Here is a 20,782-nt window from a genome sequence, read left to right as displayed (position 1 = left end):
GTGTGCCATCTCTGTGCTCAGGCTGAGCAGAGCAGGCCCTGTTCCCCTCCTCAGGTCTGCTGCCTCTTGGGTGGGGACATGGAACCACAAGCCAGATCTGAGAGGCCAGGCCTGGCTCGCCCTCTCCCCCAACCTGGGGTTCCACCTTCTGTCCCCCACACTCCCATCCAGACAACTGACAGTCCTCTCAGAAGACCCCGTGCTGACCCCTGCATGTAGTGGAGAGGAGGGGAGGGTGGCCTTGACCTTCAGCAGAGGGGGTGCGAGAGGGTGCAGGGGCCAGAGAGGAGGCTTCCAGGGTAGGGTCACTTCCCTAGGAAGGGCCTAGGGTGCCTCCCTGGTGGGACTCCAGGAGCTGCCCAATCGATGGAGCCTGGTTGGGTGGAACAGGCCAGGGTGTGGCTAGCAAGCCAGGGGTCTGCCTCCTGCTAAGGCCCAGCAGAAAGCAGACAGTGGAAGACAGTTCTGTCCTGTGCCAGCCACCCGGTTCCCTGGTGACCCTCCTTCACTATGGTGGGCAGGGGCTGCAGAACCCGCCCTGCAGGGACATTGGTGCTGTCCTTTGGAGGCCGAGGCTGGAGGCCAGCTGAGCGCGTGTCTCTCCCCAGGGAAGCAGCTGCCCCCCTTGACTAGCCGGCTGTACTTCTCCCAGGAAGAGACGACCACCGTAAAACGAAAACCCCGAGGTAGCCTTTGCCTTCCCTGCCAGACAGCCCCAAGGAGGTGGGCTCGGCAACCGCGCCTGCCACGGGGCGGGGTCTCCCTGGAGGGCCGGGAGCCGCGCATGGGTGCAGGAGGGGTGTGGGGGGAGAGAGGACAGTGCAGGGACGCCGACCGTGAGCACCTGCTGGGTCAGAGCTGGGTGCTGGGGAGCCACTGGGCACTGCCTATGAGGCGTCCAGCTGGGACAAGGGCAGGGTGGGTCAGCACAGGGGGCGCCTGGAGGAGCAGGTCCCCGACAATGGAGGCAGGAAGGCATGGCCAGTGGGGGCAGGGGATGTAAAAGGGGCCCTGGGTCACTCATGGGTCATCCAAGCTGCACTTGGGGAAGCCCTGGTCTGTGCTGCAGAAATGCCCTGAGGCTGAGGCTGGACGGCTCTGGGGTGGAGGCGTGGTGAGGACGGCCCACCCGCCCTGACCACCGTACTCCCGGGCACTCACACCTCTCCAGCCATCAAAGAGTCCTCGCCTGTGGACGTCTGCACCACCTCGGGCTGCGTGATGGCAGGTGAGGCGCAGCCCACCCAGGGCCCTCCTGGAGTGGGGGGCCGGGCTTGCTGGGGCTCCCTGCACCTCCTTCCTGCCCCTGCAGCTGCAGCCTGGTGGCTCTGAGGACCAGGGCTCTGCTCTCCTGCTGGTGTCAGAAGCTGCCATTTGCACAGGTCGGGTGGGGAAGGGACAGGAGAGACTCCAGCAGGCGCTTCTGCCAGAGTCGGTCCTGCAGCGCCAGGTGGTCTGTCTGCACGTCCCCAGCCTCCAAGGGACCAGAATTCAAGGGAGGGCTCCGGGTGTCTGCAGGAAGGGGGTCCAGCTGAGAGCACTCTGCAGGGAGCCTGAGCATCCCCTGGGCCCAGCACAGGGACTCAGCCACCCCCAGCAGGAAACAAACCCCAGGTGGGGGCTAAGCACACCTGACGGCTGAGAGGCTCAGGTCCTGCCAGGAGCCAGGAGCTGGCGCCAGCTCAAGGGCAGGGCCAGCCGCCTGGAGCCAGGCTCATCTCCACCCAGGGCCTTTCAGGTCAGACTGCTGTGTCCCCGGAAGGGAGACTCAGGAAGCCAGGAGGCTTCAAGGTCATGTGGTCCTTGAGCAGCAGCCCCAGACTTGAACCCACCTTTGATTCCAGCCTTACGTGGCTCAGAGGGTGACTGCCCCTCCCAGGGGCACATGGCTGCAGCTGGTTGGGGAGGGAGACTCCGTGAGCAGAAAGTCAAGTCAGGCCATCTGCACCCCACCCTGGGACAAGCAGCTGCTAGGATCCTGCGGAACATGGACCCGACCAAGGAGCCCTGTGAAGACTTCTACCAGTACGCCTGCGGAGGCTGGCTGCGGCGTCACGTGATCCCCGAGACCAGCTCGCGGTACAGCGTCTTCGACATCCTGCGCGATGAGCTGGAGGTCATCCTCAAAGGTGGAGCAGCGTGGGGACAGCACTGAGCCAGGACGGGGGGCTGGCTGGGTCTCTCAGTGCAGTCCCGGGGCCTCCTGGGTCTCCCCTTTATCAGGAGCTCCCAGGGCACAGGCCTGCTGACCCTGGCCCCCAGCAGTCACCTCAGACCTCGGTCCACATCTCCTCTGCCCTCAGGTGTGTTGGAGAAGTCCACTGACAAGGACCGGCCCGCAGTGGAGAAGGCCAAGATGCTGTACCGCTCCTGCATGAACGAGAGTGAGTGGGCGCCAGGTGTCTGTCTGCATGTCCCTGCCTCCCGGGGGGGGGGGGGCTCCAGGTGTCTGCAGGAAGAGGGTCCAGCTGAGAGCACTCTGCAGGGAGCCTGAGCATCCCCTGGGCCCAGCACAGGGACTTAGCCACCCCCAGCAGGAAACAAAACCCAGGGAAGGGCCCTGGTGAGACCTGCAGGTGGGCTGCTCCTGCCAGGGCCCAGGCGTGGGAGTGGACACTGCCCAGGGCTCAGGCCATGGGTCTGTGCGCTGTGCCCTCCAACTGGCCTGTGGGTCCATAATCAGACCTGTTGTCGGCTGCCCTGTGATCTCGCTCACATCCAGGCCACTCTCTGTCCAGGCAGCGGGGGTCCTGCCGGGAGCCCAGGAGAAGCATGCATGTGTGAGTGTTGCATGTGTGCATGTAGTACACAACCATCGCGAGTGTCTCTGTGTTATACACACGTGTTTCTGTGGTGTGTACACACATGTGCATTGTGTGCGTGTCTAGCAGGTGTGTGCTCTGTGGGTGTGCTCTGTGCAGGCACATGTGTGGGTGTGCATGGGTGCCGTGGCCGTCCTCGGTCTCTGCCTTTTCTGCACGGCCTGCACTTACTTCTGGGCGGCTGCTCTCCTGAGCCTCTGCAGACCTGCTCTGCACTGGGGGCGCCTGTCTTGGGTTCCAGCCATCATCTCTAGCAAAGCCCCACCCCCGCTGGAACACCCAGGGCTGCCGGTTCTGGGGACCACGGTGGCAGTGCTGGTCAGGCTGGCCATTGCTCTCCTAGGCTCACTCACCTGCTGCCAGCCCCCAGGTCCCTGCCCTGTCCTGGGGCCGTGTGCTCTCGCCAGCCCCAGCCCCCTCCACGCCTGTGCTAAGATGCTGATCCTGTGAAGGGGGCGTGGGCTGGGGGTGACAAGTCCCCTTGGGCCCGGGTCAGGCATGTGAGCCCCCTCTTCCCCTTCTTAGGCGTGATAGAGAAGCGAGACTCTCGGCCCCTGTTGGACGTCCTAGAGACCGTGGGAGGGTGGCCAGTGCTCATGGACAAATGGAATGAGACCAAAGGTGAGGCCTGGCCTGGAGACAGCCTGGAGAACAGACAAGTGGACATAGCCCCTGGGACACCTGGGGACCCAGGCCCTCCAGGGGGGGCCACCCTTCTGTCTGGCTTCCGGCTCTCAGGAAGTCCCAAGAGGCCCATCTCTGCCAGCACCACCTCAGGGCCCTGGGAGCAGGCTCAGGGTCCTAGCCAGAGAGCAAGTGCCATCTGTGACTGGGGCTTCCTAGGGCTGACCCCGAAGCTCTCGAGGGCACCCCTCCCCGACTCCCAGTTCCGAGCGTGCTCTGGGACCCCTCCAACTCAGGGTCCGAGTGACCACAGAGCAGTTAGCGGCCCCCACGCAGTGCTGCACTGGGGGCCCAGTTGTCCCTGTGGCCCGTGTGGGGAGGTGTGACCCCTCCCTCGCGCTCCAGCCCTCTGGGCCCACAGTCAGCTGGTCACCCCCACCCGGGCAAGGGTCCCCTCCACCTGGAGCTCTGGGCTTAGGAGGCAGACGCGTTGCCTGGCGAGGGCTGGGCTGAGACCCCAGGCCCTGACGGTCTCCAGAGTGGGCGTGACTCCCCAGGCCCCCAGTGGAAGCTGGAGCAGCAGCTGGCCCTGATGAACGCTCAGTTCAACAGGCGCGTCCTCATCGACCTCTTCATCTGGAATGACGACCAGAACTCCAGCCGCCACATCATCTACGTACGCGCCGGGGGGGGGGGGGGGGGGGGGGGGGGGTGTGCAGGCGGGGACGGAGTGGGAGGGAGACGACACAGGCCCGGGCAGTGGGGCTGTGTGCTCAGGGCCTGGGCTCCCTGAGCCCTTTCCTGGCCCACATCTGAGCCTCTGGGGACGGACGGCACGGAGCAGGATTTCTGTGGTTCTCAGGGACAAGGGGGCCTTTGCCACCAGGGCAGGAAGCCTACTCCCAGGGCCCCAGGGAAACACGTGTGAGGCCACCCCGGGACGGGGGAGCACCGAGGGGCCCTGCAGGGCCTGGCCCTCCACCCTTCTTTGGCTCCCCCAGTCCTGTCCTCCAGGCCCTGCCCAGCCTCCCTGTCACTCAGAGCTAGTTTAGGTTCCTGGGGTAACACTCTATAGCATCTACCCTCAGGGGTGCGAGTATCCCACTGGACACAGTCCTGGGAGGGGTGCTGCAGGCTGTGGACCCCGGGCTCTTGCCAAAGGTCATGCCCTCTGTGTTTCCAGATAGACCAGCCCACCTTGGGCATGCCCTCCCGGGAGTACTACTTCAGCGAGGGTGACAGCAAGAAGGTGAGCTGGGGCCCTTCCGCCCAGGCTGGGCCTGCCCCTCCCACCTCAGGGCCTACTGGGGCCAGGGGCTCCATGGTCCACTGACCCTTGCAGCCCACAGCAAGCTTCTGTGGCCAGTTCCAGGGTCCAGCCTGGCACTGGATGCCAGGGACGCAGAGCCAGGACTCACCTTCAACACCCTCTGCCAGGCTCAGGAGAGCTCAGCCAGCAGGCAGCCTGTGGGGCCACCTGCCAGCCCCAACCAGCCTGCCATGCAGAGCCAGGCCACACTGCCAGGGTCTGCACAGACATGCCCAGCATGAGCAGCTGGGCCTGAGCCCACATTCTGCTCCTGTAGCAAGGGGCTCAGTCAGGAGAGAGAGACAAGTGTCCAGAAAGGCCAGCCAGGGCAAGGGGGCTGGGGTCGGGGAAGAGTCAGAGAGCAGAGAGCAGGTAGGGGTGGGGTACCCCAGGAGCAGAGCAGGAAAGGCAGGAGGTGTGGGTGGCCCCAATGGAAGGGCTGGGAGCCCTGGGGACCTCCTGGCAGAGGGGCAGTGAGCTGAGCTTTGAAGGATGGTCAGGTCAGGAAGAAGGACGGCTGACTCGGAAGCATGGAGCCCAGGGGTCGGGAGAATCCTCAGACATCAGGAGCTGGAGTGTCCTGTCCATGGGCCACCTCAATCAGACCTGCAGGGGGCACTGGCCCTCCTGGTGCAGGGCAGCGTACGGGGGCGGCCTCCGCCTGGCGCAGAACAGCGTACAGGGGTGGCCTCTGCGGCTCCTTCGCCCTGAGGAAAGCCCCTCCCAGGATGGGAGGGGAAAGGGGGTCTCAGTCTGGCTAGGAGCCCCCACCCCAGGCTTCCTCCCACAACATGAGCCTCACAGGTGCCTGCAGGGCCAGCCCTTCAAAGCCCTCTGCCACAGAGGCTGGGGCATGGGTCACTTGGTCAGCAGGGATGGAGCTGGTCAGGAGCGGCCTAGTGTGAGCCGTCTGGTGTGACCCTGGGTGGGGCCCGACACCACAGTTTGGGTGGACAGCAGGTCCACGGGCACACAGCTGTGCTGGGAGTGTGATGGGGCCACAGGGCCCTGAGCTGGGCAGGACAGGCACTGTGTGCTGCAGAGCCTGGGGGCTGAGGTTGGCCAGACGGGCTCCCGGGGGGCTGCTCCACGTCATCACCCACCCCACCCCACAGAGCGCTCCATGGTGGCCGAGGCGGCCGAGGCGGCCGAGGCGGCCCAACTCCATCCACGGTCCTTTGGCCCAGGTGCGGGAAGCCTACCTGCAGTTCATGATATCGGTGGCCACCATGCTGCGGAAGGACATGAAGCTCCCCAAGGACAACAAGCTAGTACGGAAGGACATGACGCAGGTGCTGGAGCTGGAGACGCACCTGGCCAACGTGAGGCGGGGCCGGGGACCGGGCCAGGGGTCTTCGGCCAGGCTCCGGCCACCCACCCCACGTGACCCCAGCCTACATGCAGGCCACAGTGCCCCAGGAGGAGAGGCACGACGTCACGGCCCTGTACCACAGGATGAACCTGAAAGACCTCCAGCACAAGTTTTCCCTGAAGGTGAGGCTGGCGCGCACCGGAGGCCAGCACCAGCGCCGCCCGGGCCTGACCTCACCCCCATGTGCTTCAACCATGACCCCCAGGCAGGGCCCAACTCGCTGCACCCAAGGGTAATATGCTGAGCACAACCAAGCATGGTGACCAATCCCAGAGGGACAGCAGTCACCACCTGTCATTGGGGACAGTCACCATGTCTCACCATGAGGGTTGGGTGACCCCAGTTTATCAGGAAACAGGATGAGGGGCTGCAGACGGTCCTAAGGTCTTCCCGACCCAGGGGCTCTGCCCACCCTGACCGTGGTGGCTCCCACGGCCCTCCCCTGCCTGGAGATCAGAGCCTTGGGCTGGGGGCAGCAGAGAAGCAACCTAGCCAAGGGCAGGGATCTGGCCCCCAGCCCGGCAGTGGCTCAGCCCACCCAGCCCTGCCCTGAGGGGCTGGCCTGCTCCAGGGGTATCCAGGAGGGGCAGAAGCAGTGCAGGTCCAACCTCAGCAGCTGTGGCAAAGGAAGTCAGCGGGAGGAAAACGGACCCGGAGCTCCTCCCTCCTACCAGTCACATGAGCATCCACACTCACGGCTCTCCCAAGGATAAGACTGGAACCCTGGAGAGAGCCCTGGACCCCGCGCATCACCCCTGCTGTCCTGGGAGGCCCGGTCCCTGTCCTGCACACTGCCCCTCCCCCAACCCAGCCCCTGGCTCCCTGGCCAGCAGACCTCTGCAGGGCCAGGACTGGGCTCCATCGGGGCACAGAACGAAGCCTGGCCCACCCAGGGAGGGACGGCAGGCGAGTGACCCGGAATGTGCAGGAAAGCAGGAAGCCACGCAGGGCCAGCGCTGGCCATGGGGAGAGGGGCCAGGGAGACTGCCTGGCTATGGGGGCCACCAAGGGCCCAAGGCAGGGCTGCGAGGGGTCAGGGGGCTGAGTCAGTGGACTGCATCAGCCTGGGGGCCATATAAAGGCCTGGACTCCTGTGAGAGGGCTTGGGGCCAGGAAGGGCAGGGCAGGCCGGGCAGTGGGCATGGTGGAGGCTGTGCTGATCCTGAAGGAAGAGCCCTCGGGGCCAGATGCAGGAGGCGGGAGGAAGTCCTCAGGTGGCCTGGAGGCACCTGGGGTGGCCTGGGAGTGGTGGGAGGCTTGTGAAGTGCCCAGGGACAGGACACTGCCAAAGCACCAGAGCCCCCGTGTGCCCCTGCTGCCCCTGCGGCCATCTCCCCCCGGGCACCACGCCCTCACCCCCACACGAGGAGCAGGGATGTGGCGCCTGATGTTGACCCCAGGCTCCTGTCCCACACCTCGAGGTGACCCCACATGCCTGCATCTAGCGCAGAGTGACAGCTGGGAACGCGGCAGCTGCACCCTAGCCCCCGACTGGGCTGGCAGAGCCCTGCTCTGGGCTTCCCGGAACAGCTCCATGATGGGCTCCGGCACCATCGTCTGCGGTGCGCGGGCAGTGCCAGGTGGGAGGGGCCATTCAGTTGTGGGCGGCACGTGCAGGCCTTCCCCGCGGCTCACGGTCCACACGCCTCACCAGGGCTGGGTGGCGCCCACCTTTCTCCCCAACCCACCTCGGGCGTGTGTGGCATTGCATCTGGGTCCAGCTGGGCTTGCCCGATGCCCACGAGGCTGGGTGCCATTTCCGTCCATTGACCTCAGCTCCCTCTTCTGGGAGTGTCGCTCCGTCCCTTGCCCTGGTCTTGCAGCTGTCTGCCTTTCCCCTGCTGCTGGCGGAGCTCTTGCCTGCTCCAGAAGCACCCCTTGATGGCCAGTGTCCTCCTATGAGCAGCTCGCGTCCCCATCCCACAGCAGGCCCTTTCTTTCGTCCAGTTTATCGACTTATCAAAGGCGTAGCAATCTTCTCTGCATGCTGATGTTCCAGTGTCTGTCTGGACTCTCTGCCCTCCAGGGCGTCCAGGCCTGCGGTCTGCCCTGAACTGGTTGGCAGCCACAGTGAGATGGTGAGTCGTCTGGTCTCTTCCTTAGGAATCTCCCATGACCACTCCATCTGCTGATAAGATGACCCCCTGACCACTGGCAAGTGCCATCTTTGGTGTAAACCAAGTGTGTTTCTGGGTGTCTCTGGACACTCTTCTGTTCCGTTGGTCTCTGTCCATGTGCCAGCCACGGTCACCTTCACTACTGCAGCTTTCTGAGGAGTCTTGATATCCAATCAGTTTGGCAACTTGGTCCTTCAAAAGACTCTCTGTATTGGTCAGGAATGGTGGCGCAGGCCCGTAATCCAGCAACTCTGGAGGCTGAGGCAGGAGGATCCAAGATCAAGGCCAGTCTCAGCAACTTAGCAAGACCCTGTCTCAAAATAAAAAATAAAAAGGGCTAGGGGCCGGGGCTGGGCTTGTGGCTCAGTGGTAGAGCACTTGTCTAGCATGTGAGGACCCGGGTGTGATTCTCAGCACCGCGTATAAATAAATGAATAAAATAAAGGTCCATCAACGTCTTTAAAAAAAAAATTTTTTTTAAAGACGGGCTGGGGTGTGGCTCAGTGGTAAAGCATCCTGAGTTCAATCCCCAGTACAAAAAAGAAGGTTGCCTGAACTGTTCTGGACCTTTTGCATTTTTTTTAAATATAGTTTATTGCTGAACCTTTATTTTATTCATTTATTTATATGTGGTGCTGAGAATCGAGCCCAGTGTCTCACACATGCTAGGCAAGCGCTCTGCCACTGAGCCCCAGCCCAGCCCCTGCATTTTCATATAAAACCTTCAATCAGCACAAAGCGCTTGCTGGGATTCTGCCAGGAAGTGCTTTGAGGAAAACGGGCAGCTGGCCTGCACCGCACCTTCCGCACTTCCCACCTCTGAGCCCGACAGAAGCCTCCATTCATTCATGACTTCCCATTTCTCTGAGTTCTGTGGAGCTGGCTTCCCAGCCCTCAGGCAGCTCGCCCCAGGTTTCTTCCCAGGGCCTCTGTGCGTGCCGGGGTGAGTGCTCTGTGTGGTCAGTCCACCTCCTGGTTGGCTGCCCGCACAGAGATCCCAGCTTGGGAAACAGGGTGTTCCTCAGCTCCCCGGTTAGTCCTGATAATTCATCTGCGGATTCTCAGGCTTTATACACAAGAAATCATGCCATCTGGGGAAGCACCACGCCGGAAGTGTCCCCCGCCAATCCTCGTTGGTCCCGCTTCACCCTGGTGGGACGCCGCCTGCCGTCCTGGAGGGAGACTCGGCCTGTTGCCCTGGGTCAGGCAGCCAGGCTGGGCCTCTCCAGTCTTTCCCGTCGTGGCTGGAACTGTTTGTAGATTTCCCACATCAGGCCACAGAACTATTTTTAGCTTGCCAAGAGTCTTTATAGTGAGTGATGGTGAATTTTACTAAGTGCCCTTTCTGTATCTATCAGAATTATCATGTCACTCTCCTCATTTATCCAGTTACCACAGTGAATTCTACTGATTTGATTTTGAAACGTGACACCAAACTTGTAGTCCTCAAACAGCTGGCCTGTGACGTACGCCATTGACCCCTGGGATCAGCTGCATTCTATCTGCTAATATTTTGCTCAGAATTTTTGCATGTACTATCATAACACTGGTTAGTGTTTTCTCATTATCTCCTTACCCTGGTCCTTAATACTAAGGTTATTCTTGGACTCACTAATCAAGTTGAAATGGTTTTTTCTCCTTCTTCTCCTCCCTGGAGAGTCTGCTTAAGATTAACAGTCTGTTCTCCCTAAATGTCAGATGGAATGCACTGGAAAAAACAGACGGGCCTGGAAATTTGTGGGACTATTTCAACTGAAAGAGTCAGTTTACTTAACCTGTGAGACCGTTTATATTTTCTGCTCGTTGTTTCTACTGTTATTTCTCACAGGGATTTCATTAATCGCACTTAACTTTTCACACACTCTCACCTGCCTCCGGGCCCCTGGACTCTGTGGACGGCCACCCCTGCTCTCTTGGTTCCAAGTGCTGTACTGCTCCCTGCTCCCCTCCTCTGGGAACTCCTTGGTGGGGCTGGGTTTCCTGGGTGCCCGGGAGCTGTCCATCTCTCCCTGCTCCCTCCTCCTGCAGGGATTCAACTGGACTCTGTTCATACAATCTGTGCTGTCCTCGGTCAAGATCACGCTGCTGCCCGATGAGGAGGTGGTGGTCTATGGCATTCCTTACCTGCAGAACCTTGAAGAGATCATCCACATGTACCCTCCCAGGTGAGGCCCAGAGAGGGGCCCAAGGGCCGCAGCTTGTGTGTCGCTGCCCCCTCCACACACACAGCTCCGCTCTCAGGAGAGGGCTGCATCAAGTAGGTGCCCTCAGGTGCGGGGACAAGGGAGGTCACCCTTAGCAGCTGTGGAGCCTGATGTAGAAACGAGGGGCAGGCCCACTGACGCCTGGGTCGCTCTGGCACCCGGAGCTCTGTGGGCAGGATGAGCTGGCCAAGCTGCAGCCCACTCGCCCCTGCCCTGCCTCCTGCCCCAGGACCATGCAAAACTACCTGGTCTGGCGCCTGGTGCTGGATCGCATCAGCACCCTGAGCCAGCGATTCAAGGACGCCCGCGGGAACTATCGCAAGGTGAGCACTCCCTGCTGCGGGGCTCCAGGCTGCCCGGGGCCGGGCCCTGCTCTTTCACAGGTGACTGAGCATAAGCTGGGGACCCCACAGGAGGCCACAGGGCAAAGCATGGGCTGTGCAGGCCCAGCACCTGCCCCCTGGGGCAGTCAACAACCAGCAGTCAGCAAAGCAGAAATCTCCTGTCCAAAGCAAGTGTGACTGAAGGGAGGGGACAGGAACAGAGCAAGCTGCCACAAGGAGGTGACTTTGACCTTCAGAGCAGTAAAGAGACCAGGGGAGAGTTGCAGGGAGCAGAGAGCCAGGGCAGAGGCCAGGGGCAGGAACAGGCAGCCCAGGAGGCCAGACCCAGCAAAGGGGCAAGCCAGCTTCCCAAAGGCAGGCAACCCCGCAGCCAGGAGGGGCAGCCGGGCACCGGGCAGGGCACTCGCTGGCCGGATCACATCTCCATGTCTTCCCCTTCCACCCCTGGGGACACACGGGCATGCGGTCTCATCACCACTTCAGTGGTAGGGAAACAGGGCCCAGGGGGCTGGGGCTGGTGGCCAGGGTGGACACAGTCCCCAGAGCTTGCTCTAGGGTCAATACTAGCCCTGTGTCTTGGAGGCAGATAACCAGGGCGGAGGGAGGACAGGCCCAGCAGATGACCCCACCTCTCCCAGAGTAGCGGCCCAGCACCTGGCCTGGGTGGGTGGGAGCCCCACAGCTGTCCAGCTCCCACACCCACAACCAGCACTCGGAAGCAAGTCTGAGACATCCCATGTCCCACGTCCCACTTTGGCTGGTGGCACCCCAAGACCAGGGACAGGGTGGGTCTGCTGGCCTCACAGACCCAGGGCCCCACGCGGGACCTGGGCTGTGGATGCAGCGAGAGGGTGCACCGTGAGGGCAGGCGCAGTGAGGCAGACCCCGATGCCAGGCGCTGTACGGCACCACGGTGGAGGAGGTGCGCTGGCAGGAGTGCGTGGGCTACGTGAACAGCAACATGGAGAGCGCCGTGGGCTCCCTCTACGTCAAGAAGGCCTTCTCCAAGGACAGCAAGAACATGGTGGGTGCTGCCTCCTGCCACGGGAAGGCGGGCCCTCCACACGGGGCACACCCAGGCCAGGCCCTTGTGCATCTCGCTCAGGGACATCCAGAGGGCACGTGTTTGTCCCAGGGGCCCCAGAGGGAGGCCAGGGAACCTTGCCACCCAGTGCTTCTGACCCCCAAATCCCTGCTGCCCCAAGCCCTGGGCCCTGCAGACCACCTGAGCCAGGCACAAGATCTACACAGTGAGCCCAGGGCCAGCAGGCCTTCTGCACGTCTGCAAGGACTTGAGCCCCAGGGCAGGGCCCCTGAACATGGAGGTGGTCACCCCCATACCCACACCACACCTCACCCAGGAGGCCCCCAGCTGGAGCAGCCCAGGGACACCTCCAGAGGTGTCTTAGATCCGTTCCCCAAAAGTCCCTGAAGGTGGGTCACACAGCCCCCTGATGAGTCCAGGACCCGGCCATGTGCCCCCAGGTCAAAGAACTCATCAACAAGGTGCGGGCTGTGTTTGTGGAGACCCTGGATGAGCTGAACTGGATGGACGAGGAGTCTAAGAAGAAGGCCCGGGAGAAGGTGGGCAAGCCACAAGAGCCCCCCCCCAGTAGCCCCGAGGTCAGGACCTCCACCCACTGGGGCGGCCCCAGGGCGGGAATCAGGAATGGAAATCCCCGCCACTCCAGGAACAGGCTGTGGCCAGGGGCTGTGGCCAGGGAGTGGGGGTCTGCACCTGTGGGACAAATAGGCGACTCCCCAGGCCCTGGCTGGCTACACAGTTCTTGGGGCCTTGGCCCTTAGTCCCAGGCAGGGGGCAGAACTGGCAGGTGGCCTCCTACGGGGGGCCGGGGCACAACCAGTCCTCTCGCCCTCAGGCCATGGGCATCCGGGAGCAGATCGGCTACCCAGACTACATCCTGGAGGAGAACAAGCACTTGGACGAGGAGTACTCCAGCGTGCGCCCCTACCCCCAGTGCCCTCTGCCTGTCCTGCCCACCGCCCAGCCCCTGCCTCCAAGCCGCCACAGGGGACGCGGGGCTCTGGGCCAGGCACCCTCCCACTGCCTGGGGTGGCTTTAGCCCCATCTCAGCTTACAGGCGGGGGACTCAGGTCCTCAGGTGGTTCAGAGTCACAGAGGTAGATGTTGAGGGCCAGGGCCCCACTCATCCCCCCACCCCACCGTCTGCACCCAGAGCCGGGGCCATTGCTGGCCACTGGCGAGTCTCGAGGCCCTTCCCTGACCACCCTTGACCCCTTGCCCGTCCCTCTGAGGACCCAGCCTGAGCACCGCCGTGGCCGCCCCTCTCTCATAGCTGAACTTCTCAGAGGACCTGTACTTTGAGAATGGGTTGCAGAACCTCAAGGCCAATGCCCACAGGAGCCTCAAGAAGCTTCGGGAAAAGGTGGACCAGAATCTGTGAGTGGCGTGGCCAGTGTGGCCTTCAGGAGCTACCTGCTGGGTCGGGGTGGCCCTGTGCTTGGCTGAGGCTGGGGAGGGACACTGGGCCTGTCTCAGACTCCCGCCAACCCCGTTTGGGGGAGGTGCAGAGAGTACCTGGATCTTGGGACGACCAGGCATGGCACGTGCTCTGGCACGGCCACTGTGACAGGACAGGCTTAGCCAGCCAGGGCAGGGAGGCGCCCAGGGCAGGTCCCAGCAGACGTGGGCCCAGGTGACGGTGTGTTCACCACAGCTGGATCATTGGGGCTGCCGTGGTCAACGCATTCTACTCTCCAAACCGAAACCAGATTGGTATGCCTGCCGCCTCGCTGCCCACCCCGCCCCGAGTCCTGGGCAGCCCCCACCCCCGTGGTTGCCAGAAGGGGAGTGCACCTCACTGTCGCCCTCAGGGCTGTGCAGCTGCAGGAGTCAGAGGGATGCAGGGGGCAGTCCCTGAAGGCACACAGTGGCCAAGAGGCCAGAGGGTCCCCAATCTAGCCCCACCCTCCCGGCCTCTAAGCCTGTTTCCTCAGCTATACATTGGGGGGGGGTCTATCTCCCAGCCACGGGAGTGGATGGGGGACCCTGGAGGTGACACCTGAGCATGGCGCACAGATGTGCCCACTCAGTTTATTCTTTGTCCCCCCTTGGGGACAGTTTTCCCCGCTGGGATCCTCCAGCCACCCTTCTTCAGCAAGGAACAGCCGCAGGCCTTGAACTTCGGGGGCATCGGGATGGTGATTGGGCACGAGATCACACATGGCTTTGATGACAACGGTAAAGGGGCTGCCGGGGTCTCCAGACCAGATTTGCACCTGCCAGCCACACACCTGTCTCCAGGAGCTTCTGGGGCCTCCAAGGAGGTCGGGGGGACACAGGCCAGGGCAGGGGAACAGGTGCTGGACTCAAGGGAGCTGGGGCAGATTAGGTCTTGAATGCCGCCCAGGGCCCCATCCAGAGAAACCAGCAGGGGCACAGCAAGGGCACAGGGGCTGGATTCCAAGGTCACTTCCCCAAGATGGTCATGGGGATCCCCCAAGGGCACCCCTGTGCTCCGTGGGGGCCCTGTCCCCTCACCTGGGGTTTAGAAAGTTAGCACATGTCCAGAGGAGCCATAACCCAGTGTCCCTAGGACCCCAGGACCCAGTAACAGCAGGCCCTAATGTCAGGGTGTGGGGGACCACGGAAGCCCTCCCTCTCTGGGGCTGAAGCACTGCAGCACACCCTGTCCCCTCTGAGCGTGTCCAGCTCTGCAGGGCTCAGGCTCTGCCCAGGAGTGTGAGCTCCAGCTCCTGGGGTCGGCTGGAGGCCATGGACAGGCCTTGGCTGGGGGGAGGGCAAGTACAGGCTGGGGCTGGGGAACAGCCAGCTCCGCACTGCCCTGCTCAGGCCGAAACTTCGACAAGAACGGCAACATGCTGGACTGGTGGAGCAACTTCTCGGCCTGGCACTTCCGGAAGCAGTCGGAGTGCATGATCTACCAGTACAGCAACTACACCTGGGACCTGGCCGACAAGCAGAACGTGAGCGCCCGCCACCACGCCCACCCGCACTCGGCCCTGGTGCTGCGGGAAAGGGGGGCCGGGGCCACGCCCACCTGTCTTCTGTGCGCAGGTGAACGGATACAGCACCCTGGGGGAGAACATCGCGGACAATGGAGGAGTGAGGCAGGCGTACAAGGTGGGTCTGAGCAGGAGCCTTGAGCAGGGGACAGAGGGCCTTCAGCATGGGCTGAGACTGTGTCCTGGGGACTCTTCCTGACTGGGCAGGCAGCATTGCCCCAGAGCACCTCCTGGCCACGGGTAGGCCCTGGGCCTCAACCGGCCTGAGGTGGCCACTTTCCATCTCCAAGTGAGGTAGTGGACTAGTGACCGCATGTCCACCCACCTCAGCATCCCTCACCTACAGCCAGGAATGGATGAGCCCTAGGTACCAGGTACCCATTCGGGTGGGCACCAGCTGGCAGGCCACCTGGCCAGACCCCAAGGAGCCCTGCTGGAGTAAGCATGCAGAGGCAGCTTGGGAATCAGGGGTGTGCCCGAGGGCCCTAAGCTGCAGAGCAGGGCCCCGTCCACAGGTCCTGGAGCCAACCTCCATTCTGCATGGAGATCAAAGGGCTCAGAAGGCCTGGCAGGACTGGCCAGGCCCAGCACCCATTTGGGCCTGCAGGCTTACTTAAAGTGGACCAAGGAGGGCGGCAAGGACCAGCAGCTGCCAGGACTGAAGCTGACCTGCGATCAGCTCTTCTTCATCAACTACGCCCAGGTGCAGTTCCTGTCCCACCCGCCCCCAGCCCCCCCACCACACCTCTGGAGGGCCCACTAGAGGGCCTCGAGGGACACTGTGAGATGGCCAGACCTCAGAACCAGAACCAGTGGTCCTGGAGGGCTTTCTGGAGGAAGAGGCTGGCAGGGGAGGGAGCTAGGAAGAGCCAGTCAGTGTGCAGGGAGGAGAGCACCTGCTGGCTTCCTCTCCCACCTGAGGGGCAGCCTGGGCCGTGGGGACTGCTGCCGGCCCCTGCCACAACCAGGGGCACCCTTCCAGCCCCACAGCCTTGTAGCCACGCCCTTGGTGCACCTGCAGGTGTGGTGCGGGTCCTACCGGCCTGAGTTTGCCATCCAGTCCATCAAGACTGACGTCCACAGTCCCCTGAAGTACAGGCAAGTGCCCCCTGCCCACACCCGTGCCCCCAAACCCACCCAGGCTCCTGTCTCAGGCTGTTCTGTCCACCCGCTCATCTGCAGGGTGCTGGGCTCATTGCAGAACCTGGCTGCCTTCGCTGACACCTTCCACTGCACCCAGGGGTCCCGCATGCACCCCAAGAAGCGATGCCGCGTCTGGTAGCCAAGGCTGAACCACACTGTGCGGTCCACACCCACCCGCTGCCCAGAGGCACCTGCAGCACAACAGTGCAGCCAGCAGGGACCTGGTAGGCACCCCGCCAGGTGGCCATGGTGCCGGCCCGACCTCCGTGCCACCCTGGAACACAGCCACCACCTGACACCGGTCACTTGACACCTCCGCATCCACCTTCGGGGGTCAGAGCCCCATGCAGCCCCGTAGACACCGTCCACCATCTTCCACCCGCTCTGAAAGCTCGCTGCTGCCAGACGTCTGTGAGCTTCAGACGCGAGCCGAGTAAACGCTTGAAAGAAGGCTACCGCCTCGTGTGTGCAGGACGGGCCGGTGGGGGTCGGGGCAGCGGCCCGGGCAAACGAGGTCAGGCGGCAAACACCCCAGTGAGCTGCTGAGGAAACGGTCTCTGAACAAGCGTCCAGCATCCTAGTGGGGACCTGGCAGTGGCCAGGATGTGCCAGACAGCCACCTCCAGGGGCCACTGACTCAAGGAGCTGAGGTGGGGAGGGCGGTGGCCCAGGGGGTCTGCGGAGCTTCAGCCTGGCACTGAAATTTTAGTTTTGTGTAACTTGAAGCCAAAGGAGTTATCAGGCTGCAAACGGCCGTATCGCCTGCCCGGTTTTTGCAAAATGACCACTGGTGTGTGGGTGGGGGACAAGGCCATGCAGGAGGACACTGTGGTCCCCAAGCTTGAACTAGGGAGACAGAGGAGGTGCTGATGTGGTCATCAGAAGCCATGTGGATAAGGGAGCCCTTGAGAGGAGAGAAATGAAGTGGGAGGGGCGCTGGAGTTCTGCTGCAGGCCTGGTGGACCCTGGAGGGAGGGCGGCTCCCAGGCCAGCAGCCCTAGCAGGGTGGCCATGATGAAACTCCAGTGGGAGAGCCTCTGCACAACACCTGATACCATCTCCACCCTGAAAACCCAACTATCCACAGGAGACCCTCAGATACAAGCACTGCTTGGGGCCAGAGCCTGCCCAAACCCTCCTCTCCCCACCCTTGGCCTACTTCCATCCTCAGAGCATGAGGCCACCTGGGGAGGAAATGATAGGACAGCAAGGGCTGTCCTCAGGGCCACATGTGCCAGGGGCCTGAAGTCTGCAGACTGCAGGACGGGTCCCCTCCAAAGGGCAACGACTTGCATGGTGGGAAGACGATACCCTGGCTCCTGGAGGACTGCCTCTCCAGTCCAGAGGAAGGTGGGGGCCACAGAGGACATAGGTGCAGAGCCAGTGGAGGAACGTGCTGACCTAGGAGCTGCAGTTTTAATGGCTGAACAGAGGAGCAGAACAGTCCAGCACCCTAGCCCAGCAGCTCTGTGACGATTCTTCTGGTTTGATTCCCAGCACACCCAAGGCAGCAGACGCCTCCCAGGTCAGAGGAGCTCAGGTTTTCACCTCCGACACACCTCCTCGTCACACTGCAAGGACAGCAGGGTCCTGTCAGGCCAGCCACATTCCCCGGGTGCCAAGAACAGGGGGCTCACCCACCCGCATACAGAAAGGGGCCTACTTAAGGCAGGAGGCCACCCACCTGAAGAGCACTCTCTCCCCTCCACCTGGGGCACAGGAAGCTGGCCACCAAGACCGCACTGTGACCAACAGAGGAGCCTTGGAAAAACCCAAGCCCTCCCCAGCCTCCGAGGCTCAAAAAAGAGCCCTTTCTCTGCCCTAGAGCCACCACCCATAGGGGTGGGTCCAGACATGCCTGTCCACCTGGTCATACTGCCCCTCAGTCCCTTACACTCTGATCCCTTCTGCAAGTGGGGTCACAACGACATAAATCCTGGGATACCATGAGCAGGAAAAAACAGAAATCCCCAGAGGCTGCAGCTCAGTGCTGGCCCAGGGGAGGGGTGTGCTGTGTGCAGCAGGCAGGCCTCGGCTCACCTGAGGGGGTTCGCTGGAGAAGGTCTCTGCAGAGATGCCCAGAGCCTGCAGGATGCTCTCCTGGGGGACATAATCACCTGGGGACTTCTGGACAAAATGCAGCAGAACTTTGTCACCACCTATAAAAGCAGACAGATGATCAGGGCACATTGGGAGGCCACCTGAACCTTGCACTCATGTGACAGGAGACCAGCTGACCCTGGCAACCCTGGCCAGTCACACCCTCCACCTAGTTAGACAAGAAAGCTGTTCTGCCCACAGCCCACCCTGCCAAGCCAACACTGAGGGCCAGAACACACCACGGGGAGGAACTGGGGCAGAGGGAAAGCCAAAAACAGCCACCCAGTTCCCCAGGCGTTCCCACTGAGAACGTGGCCTGCAGCCCCCGAGCCCACCTTTGCTGACTACCAGCAGCCCTCCACTCTGCAGCAGGTCTCCAGACAGGTTCCCCTGGATGCCAACAGCCTTGGCCTGGAGGGAAAAGAATAGGCTGAAGTCATTTCCTAGAGGGAGGAACTGTCCCTACTCCTGCTGACCTTGGCCATCACAGTACCTTGGCAGCGACATCCCGCACAGGCTTCCCCAGAGCAGCTGGAAGGATGCTCAAGCTATTGTACCTGCAAACACACAGCCTGCTAGCCCAGACTCTGGTGGAGCCCGAGCCCTAGAGCCCACCCTCCGGTCCTCCAGCAGATGCACAGACCAGCTATGGCTCAAGCTCTGCCCTGCCCACTCATCTCACCAGAGGCTCAGAGATGGCACAAGGCAATCAGATCAGCAACCACCCAGCCAGGAGCAGCTACTGGAGCCCTAGGACACCCAGCCTGGGGACAGATGGCCTGGAGCCCCACCAAGGGTGTGAAGTGTGGGGACCAGGCCCCAAGCTGAGCATGCCCAATGATGTGCTCAGCTGGCCCTGCCAATCAGGGCAGGCAGGCAGCCTGTGGCACCAGAAGGCTGGGATGGCCCCTGATGGAGGCACTGGACTCCAAAACCCTCTTTGGCAGTCTGGACACTGCAGCCTGCTAAAGGCAACCCTAGGTGAGAAGCCTGTTACAGAACAAGTAACACCCCAGAAACAGGCTGATGGAGGAGCTGGCTGGAGCTGCAGTGCCAACACAGCCAGCCTACTGAGGGCAGAGCCAGTAGAGGGCAGCAGGAAAAGGGGCAATGCACACCTGAACCCCTGGACCCCAACACACTTACCGCTTAAAGCCCAGCTCCTTGTAAAACTGCTTGCTCTCATCCAGGTAAAGCTCTGGAAAGGAAAGCACAAGTATGTGTCCCAGGCCCCATGCTGGCCCCCTCAGGTTCACCCTCCTGCATCCTGTCCTGTCTCCTGACCAATTACCGTGCCCAGCTCACCCATCCTGGGTCAGGAGGGCCAAGGTAAGGTGAGTGTCCCCATTGTTGAGAAGAGGGACTGAGACAAAAAAGTGACCGGTGGAATAGGGGGACCAGGATGCCGCAGGAGTCCGAGGACTCCGACCCGAGAGCACCTCGAGGCCAGGGCTGGGCAGAGCGACAGCAAACACCCAGAGTTGGGGAAGGGTCGCACCTCCGGAAAAGTAACCACCGTTCAGGAACTCCTGTAGGCCCAGGGTCTCCGGCCCGACGCCCAGCAGGCGCACGCCATGCTGGTCCAAGACACCCTGGAGGTTGCTGAGGTCCCGGGCGATCCAGCGGCACACCATGCAGCCGAAGCGCCGCAGCCCGGCCACCACGCACGCTTGCTCCTGCCACAGGCTCCGCAGCTCCACGGCCTGCGGGGCCGTAAGGTCAAGAAGCGCCGGCCCCCACGCCCCGCCACGCCCAGTCACGCCCCCAAAAGACCCCCCCCCCCCGCAGCCTCGAGCGCAGCCAGGCGCTGCAGGATCCGACGCCACTGCGCGGCGCTCACCTCCCCAGTCACTGCGTGTTTCAGGACACAGGCGCCCACGCGGGAAAGGTCCACAGGACTCATGGCCTCGGCCGAGCTCCGAAGCGCCAGGTCCTGGCGCCGCGATCCTCTCCCACTGCGGCTGCGCCTAGGGTAGCGCGCCGGTCCCGGTACTGCGCCGGTCCTGGTACCGCCTGGCCCTGCGTCCAGGTTCCGCCCGGACCGCCCCTAGCACCGCCCCTAGCACCGCCCCTGGTTCCCGGCCCAAAGCCGAAGCCGGGTCGGGACTTGATCACTTCATTTACATATGCATAAGCCCGCTGACCAATGGCGACCAATGGCGGAGCTTGTCAGTCTTCCACACACGGTGCGCCTGCGCAGAGAGCAGCGGCGCGGCCCTGTGGGGGCGGGGATGGGGTGGGACAACGAGGAGAAGGGCGGGGAGGCGGAGCCAAGGGCTGGGAGGCGGAGAGGAGGGCGGAGCCAGGGGAGGTGGAGGGCGGAGCGGGGAGGCGGAGCGAAGAGCGGGGAGGCGGGGCGGAGCGAAGAGCGGGGAGGTGGGGCGGAGCGGGGAGGTGGGGCGGAGCGGGGAGGCGGGGCGGAGCACGGGGAGGCGGGGCGGAGCACGGAAGCGGGGCGGAGCACGGGGAGGTGGGGCGGAGCGGGGAGGCGGGGCGGAGCGGGGAGGCGGGGCGGAGCGGGGAGGCGGGGCGGAGCGGGGAGGCGGGGCGGAGCGGGGAGGCGGGGCGGAGCGGGGAGGCGGGGCGGAGCGGGGAGGCGGGGCGGAGCGGGGAGGCGGGGCGGAGCGGGGAGGCGGGGCCGAGCGGGGAGGCGGGGCCGAGCGGGGAGGCGGGGCCGAGCGGGGAGGCGGGGCCGAGCGGGGAGGCGGGGCCGAGCGGGGAGGCGGGGCCGAGCGGGTG

General features: G+C 63.1%; 2 protein-coding genes across 2 annotated transcripts in view; one reads left to right on the top strand and one right to left on the bottom strand.

Moving 5' to 3' along the window:
- Nucleotides 1-16,394, top strand: part of Mmel1 (membrane metalloendopeptidase like 1) — a 31,211-nt gene extending 14,817 nt beyond the window's left edge. The window contains exons 2-23 of the mRNA XM_078025060.1: nt 609-686; nt 1,172-1,228; nt 1,968-2,129; nt 2,304-2,384; nt 3,348-3,443; nt 4,004-4,122; nt 4,630-4,695; nt 5,943-6,077; nt 6,160-6,249; nt 10,273-10,409; nt 10,678-10,771; nt 11,688-11,816; nt 12,278-12,376; nt 12,673-12,753; nt 13,111-13,214; nt 13,492-13,550; nt 13,896-14,015; nt 14,628-14,761; nt 14,853-14,918; nt 15,408-15,503; nt 15,822-15,898; nt 15,983-16,394. Of these exons, the coding sequence (XP_077881186.1) occupies nt 609-686; nt 1,172-1,228; nt 1,968-2,129; nt 2,304-2,384; nt 3,348-3,443; nt 4,004-4,122; nt 4,630-4,695; nt 5,943-6,077; nt 6,160-6,249; nt 10,273-10,409; nt 10,678-10,771; nt 11,688-11,816; nt 12,278-12,376; nt 12,673-12,753; nt 13,111-13,214; nt 13,492-13,550; nt 13,896-14,015; nt 14,628-14,761; nt 14,853-14,918; nt 15,408-15,503; nt 15,822-15,898; nt 15,983-16,082 (2,180 nt within the window). The 3' untranslated portion in view covers nt 16,083-16,394. The remainder of the gene's footprint in view (nt 1-608; nt 687-1,171; nt 1,229-1,967; nt 2,130-2,303; nt 2,385-3,347; nt 3,444-4,003; nt 4,123-4,629; nt 4,696-5,942; nt 6,078-6,159; nt 6,250-10,272; nt 10,410-10,677; nt 10,772-11,687; nt 11,817-12,277; nt 12,377-12,672; nt 12,754-13,110; nt 13,215-13,491; nt 13,551-13,895; nt 14,016-14,627; nt 14,762-14,852; nt 14,919-15,407; nt 15,504-15,821; nt 15,899-15,982) is intronic.
- Nucleotides 16,395-17,327: 933 nt separating this feature from the next.
- Nucleotides 17,328-20,178, bottom strand: Prxl2b (peroxiredoxin like 2B). Its single transcript, XM_078025059.1, has 7 exons — nt 19,884-20,178; nt 19,542-19,746; nt 19,190-19,241; nt 18,537-18,600; nt 18,379-18,454; nt 17,984-18,102; nt 17,328-17,514 (listed from the first exon to the last, which is right to left on the bottom strand). Exons 1-7 carry the CDS (start codon nt 19,944-19,946, stop codon nt 17,488-17,490), a joined length of 606 nt encoding a protein of 201 aa, XP_077881185.1. The 5' UTR covers nt 19,947-20,178; the 3' UTR covers nt 17,328-17,487.
- Between the last annotated feature and the right edge of the window lie 604 nt (nt 20,179-20,782).

This window comes from Ictidomys tridecemlineatus, chromosome 11 (genome assembly GCF_052094955.1).
Source record: "Ictidomys tridecemlineatus isolate mIctTri1 chromosome 11, mIctTri1.hap1, whole genome shotgun sequence".
NCBI lineage: Eukaryota > Metazoa > Chordata > Mammalia > Rodentia > Sciuridae > Ictidomys > Ictidomys tridecemlineatus.
Note: the sequence above shows the minus strand (reverse complement) of the source record. Positions and strands in the feature narration are given on the sequence as shown.

What these genes read in the sequence shown, in the direction of transcription:
- Prxl2b (XM_078025059.1), bottom strand. Translation starts at nt 19,946, where the DNA reads ATGAGTCCTGTGGACCTTTCCCGCGTGGGCGCCTGTGTCCTGAAACAC. An exon ending in GCTGCTGGTAGTCAGCAAAG is followed by an intron (nt 18,103 to 18,378) that starts GTGGGCTCGGGG and finishes CTGCTTTTATAG; the next exon opens with GTGGTGACAAAGTTCTGCTG. An exon ending in TCTCCAGCGAACCCCCTCAG is followed by an intron (nt 17,515 to 17,983) that starts GTGAGCCGAGGC and finishes CTGTCCTTGCAG; the next exon opens with TGTGACGAGGAGGTGTGTCG.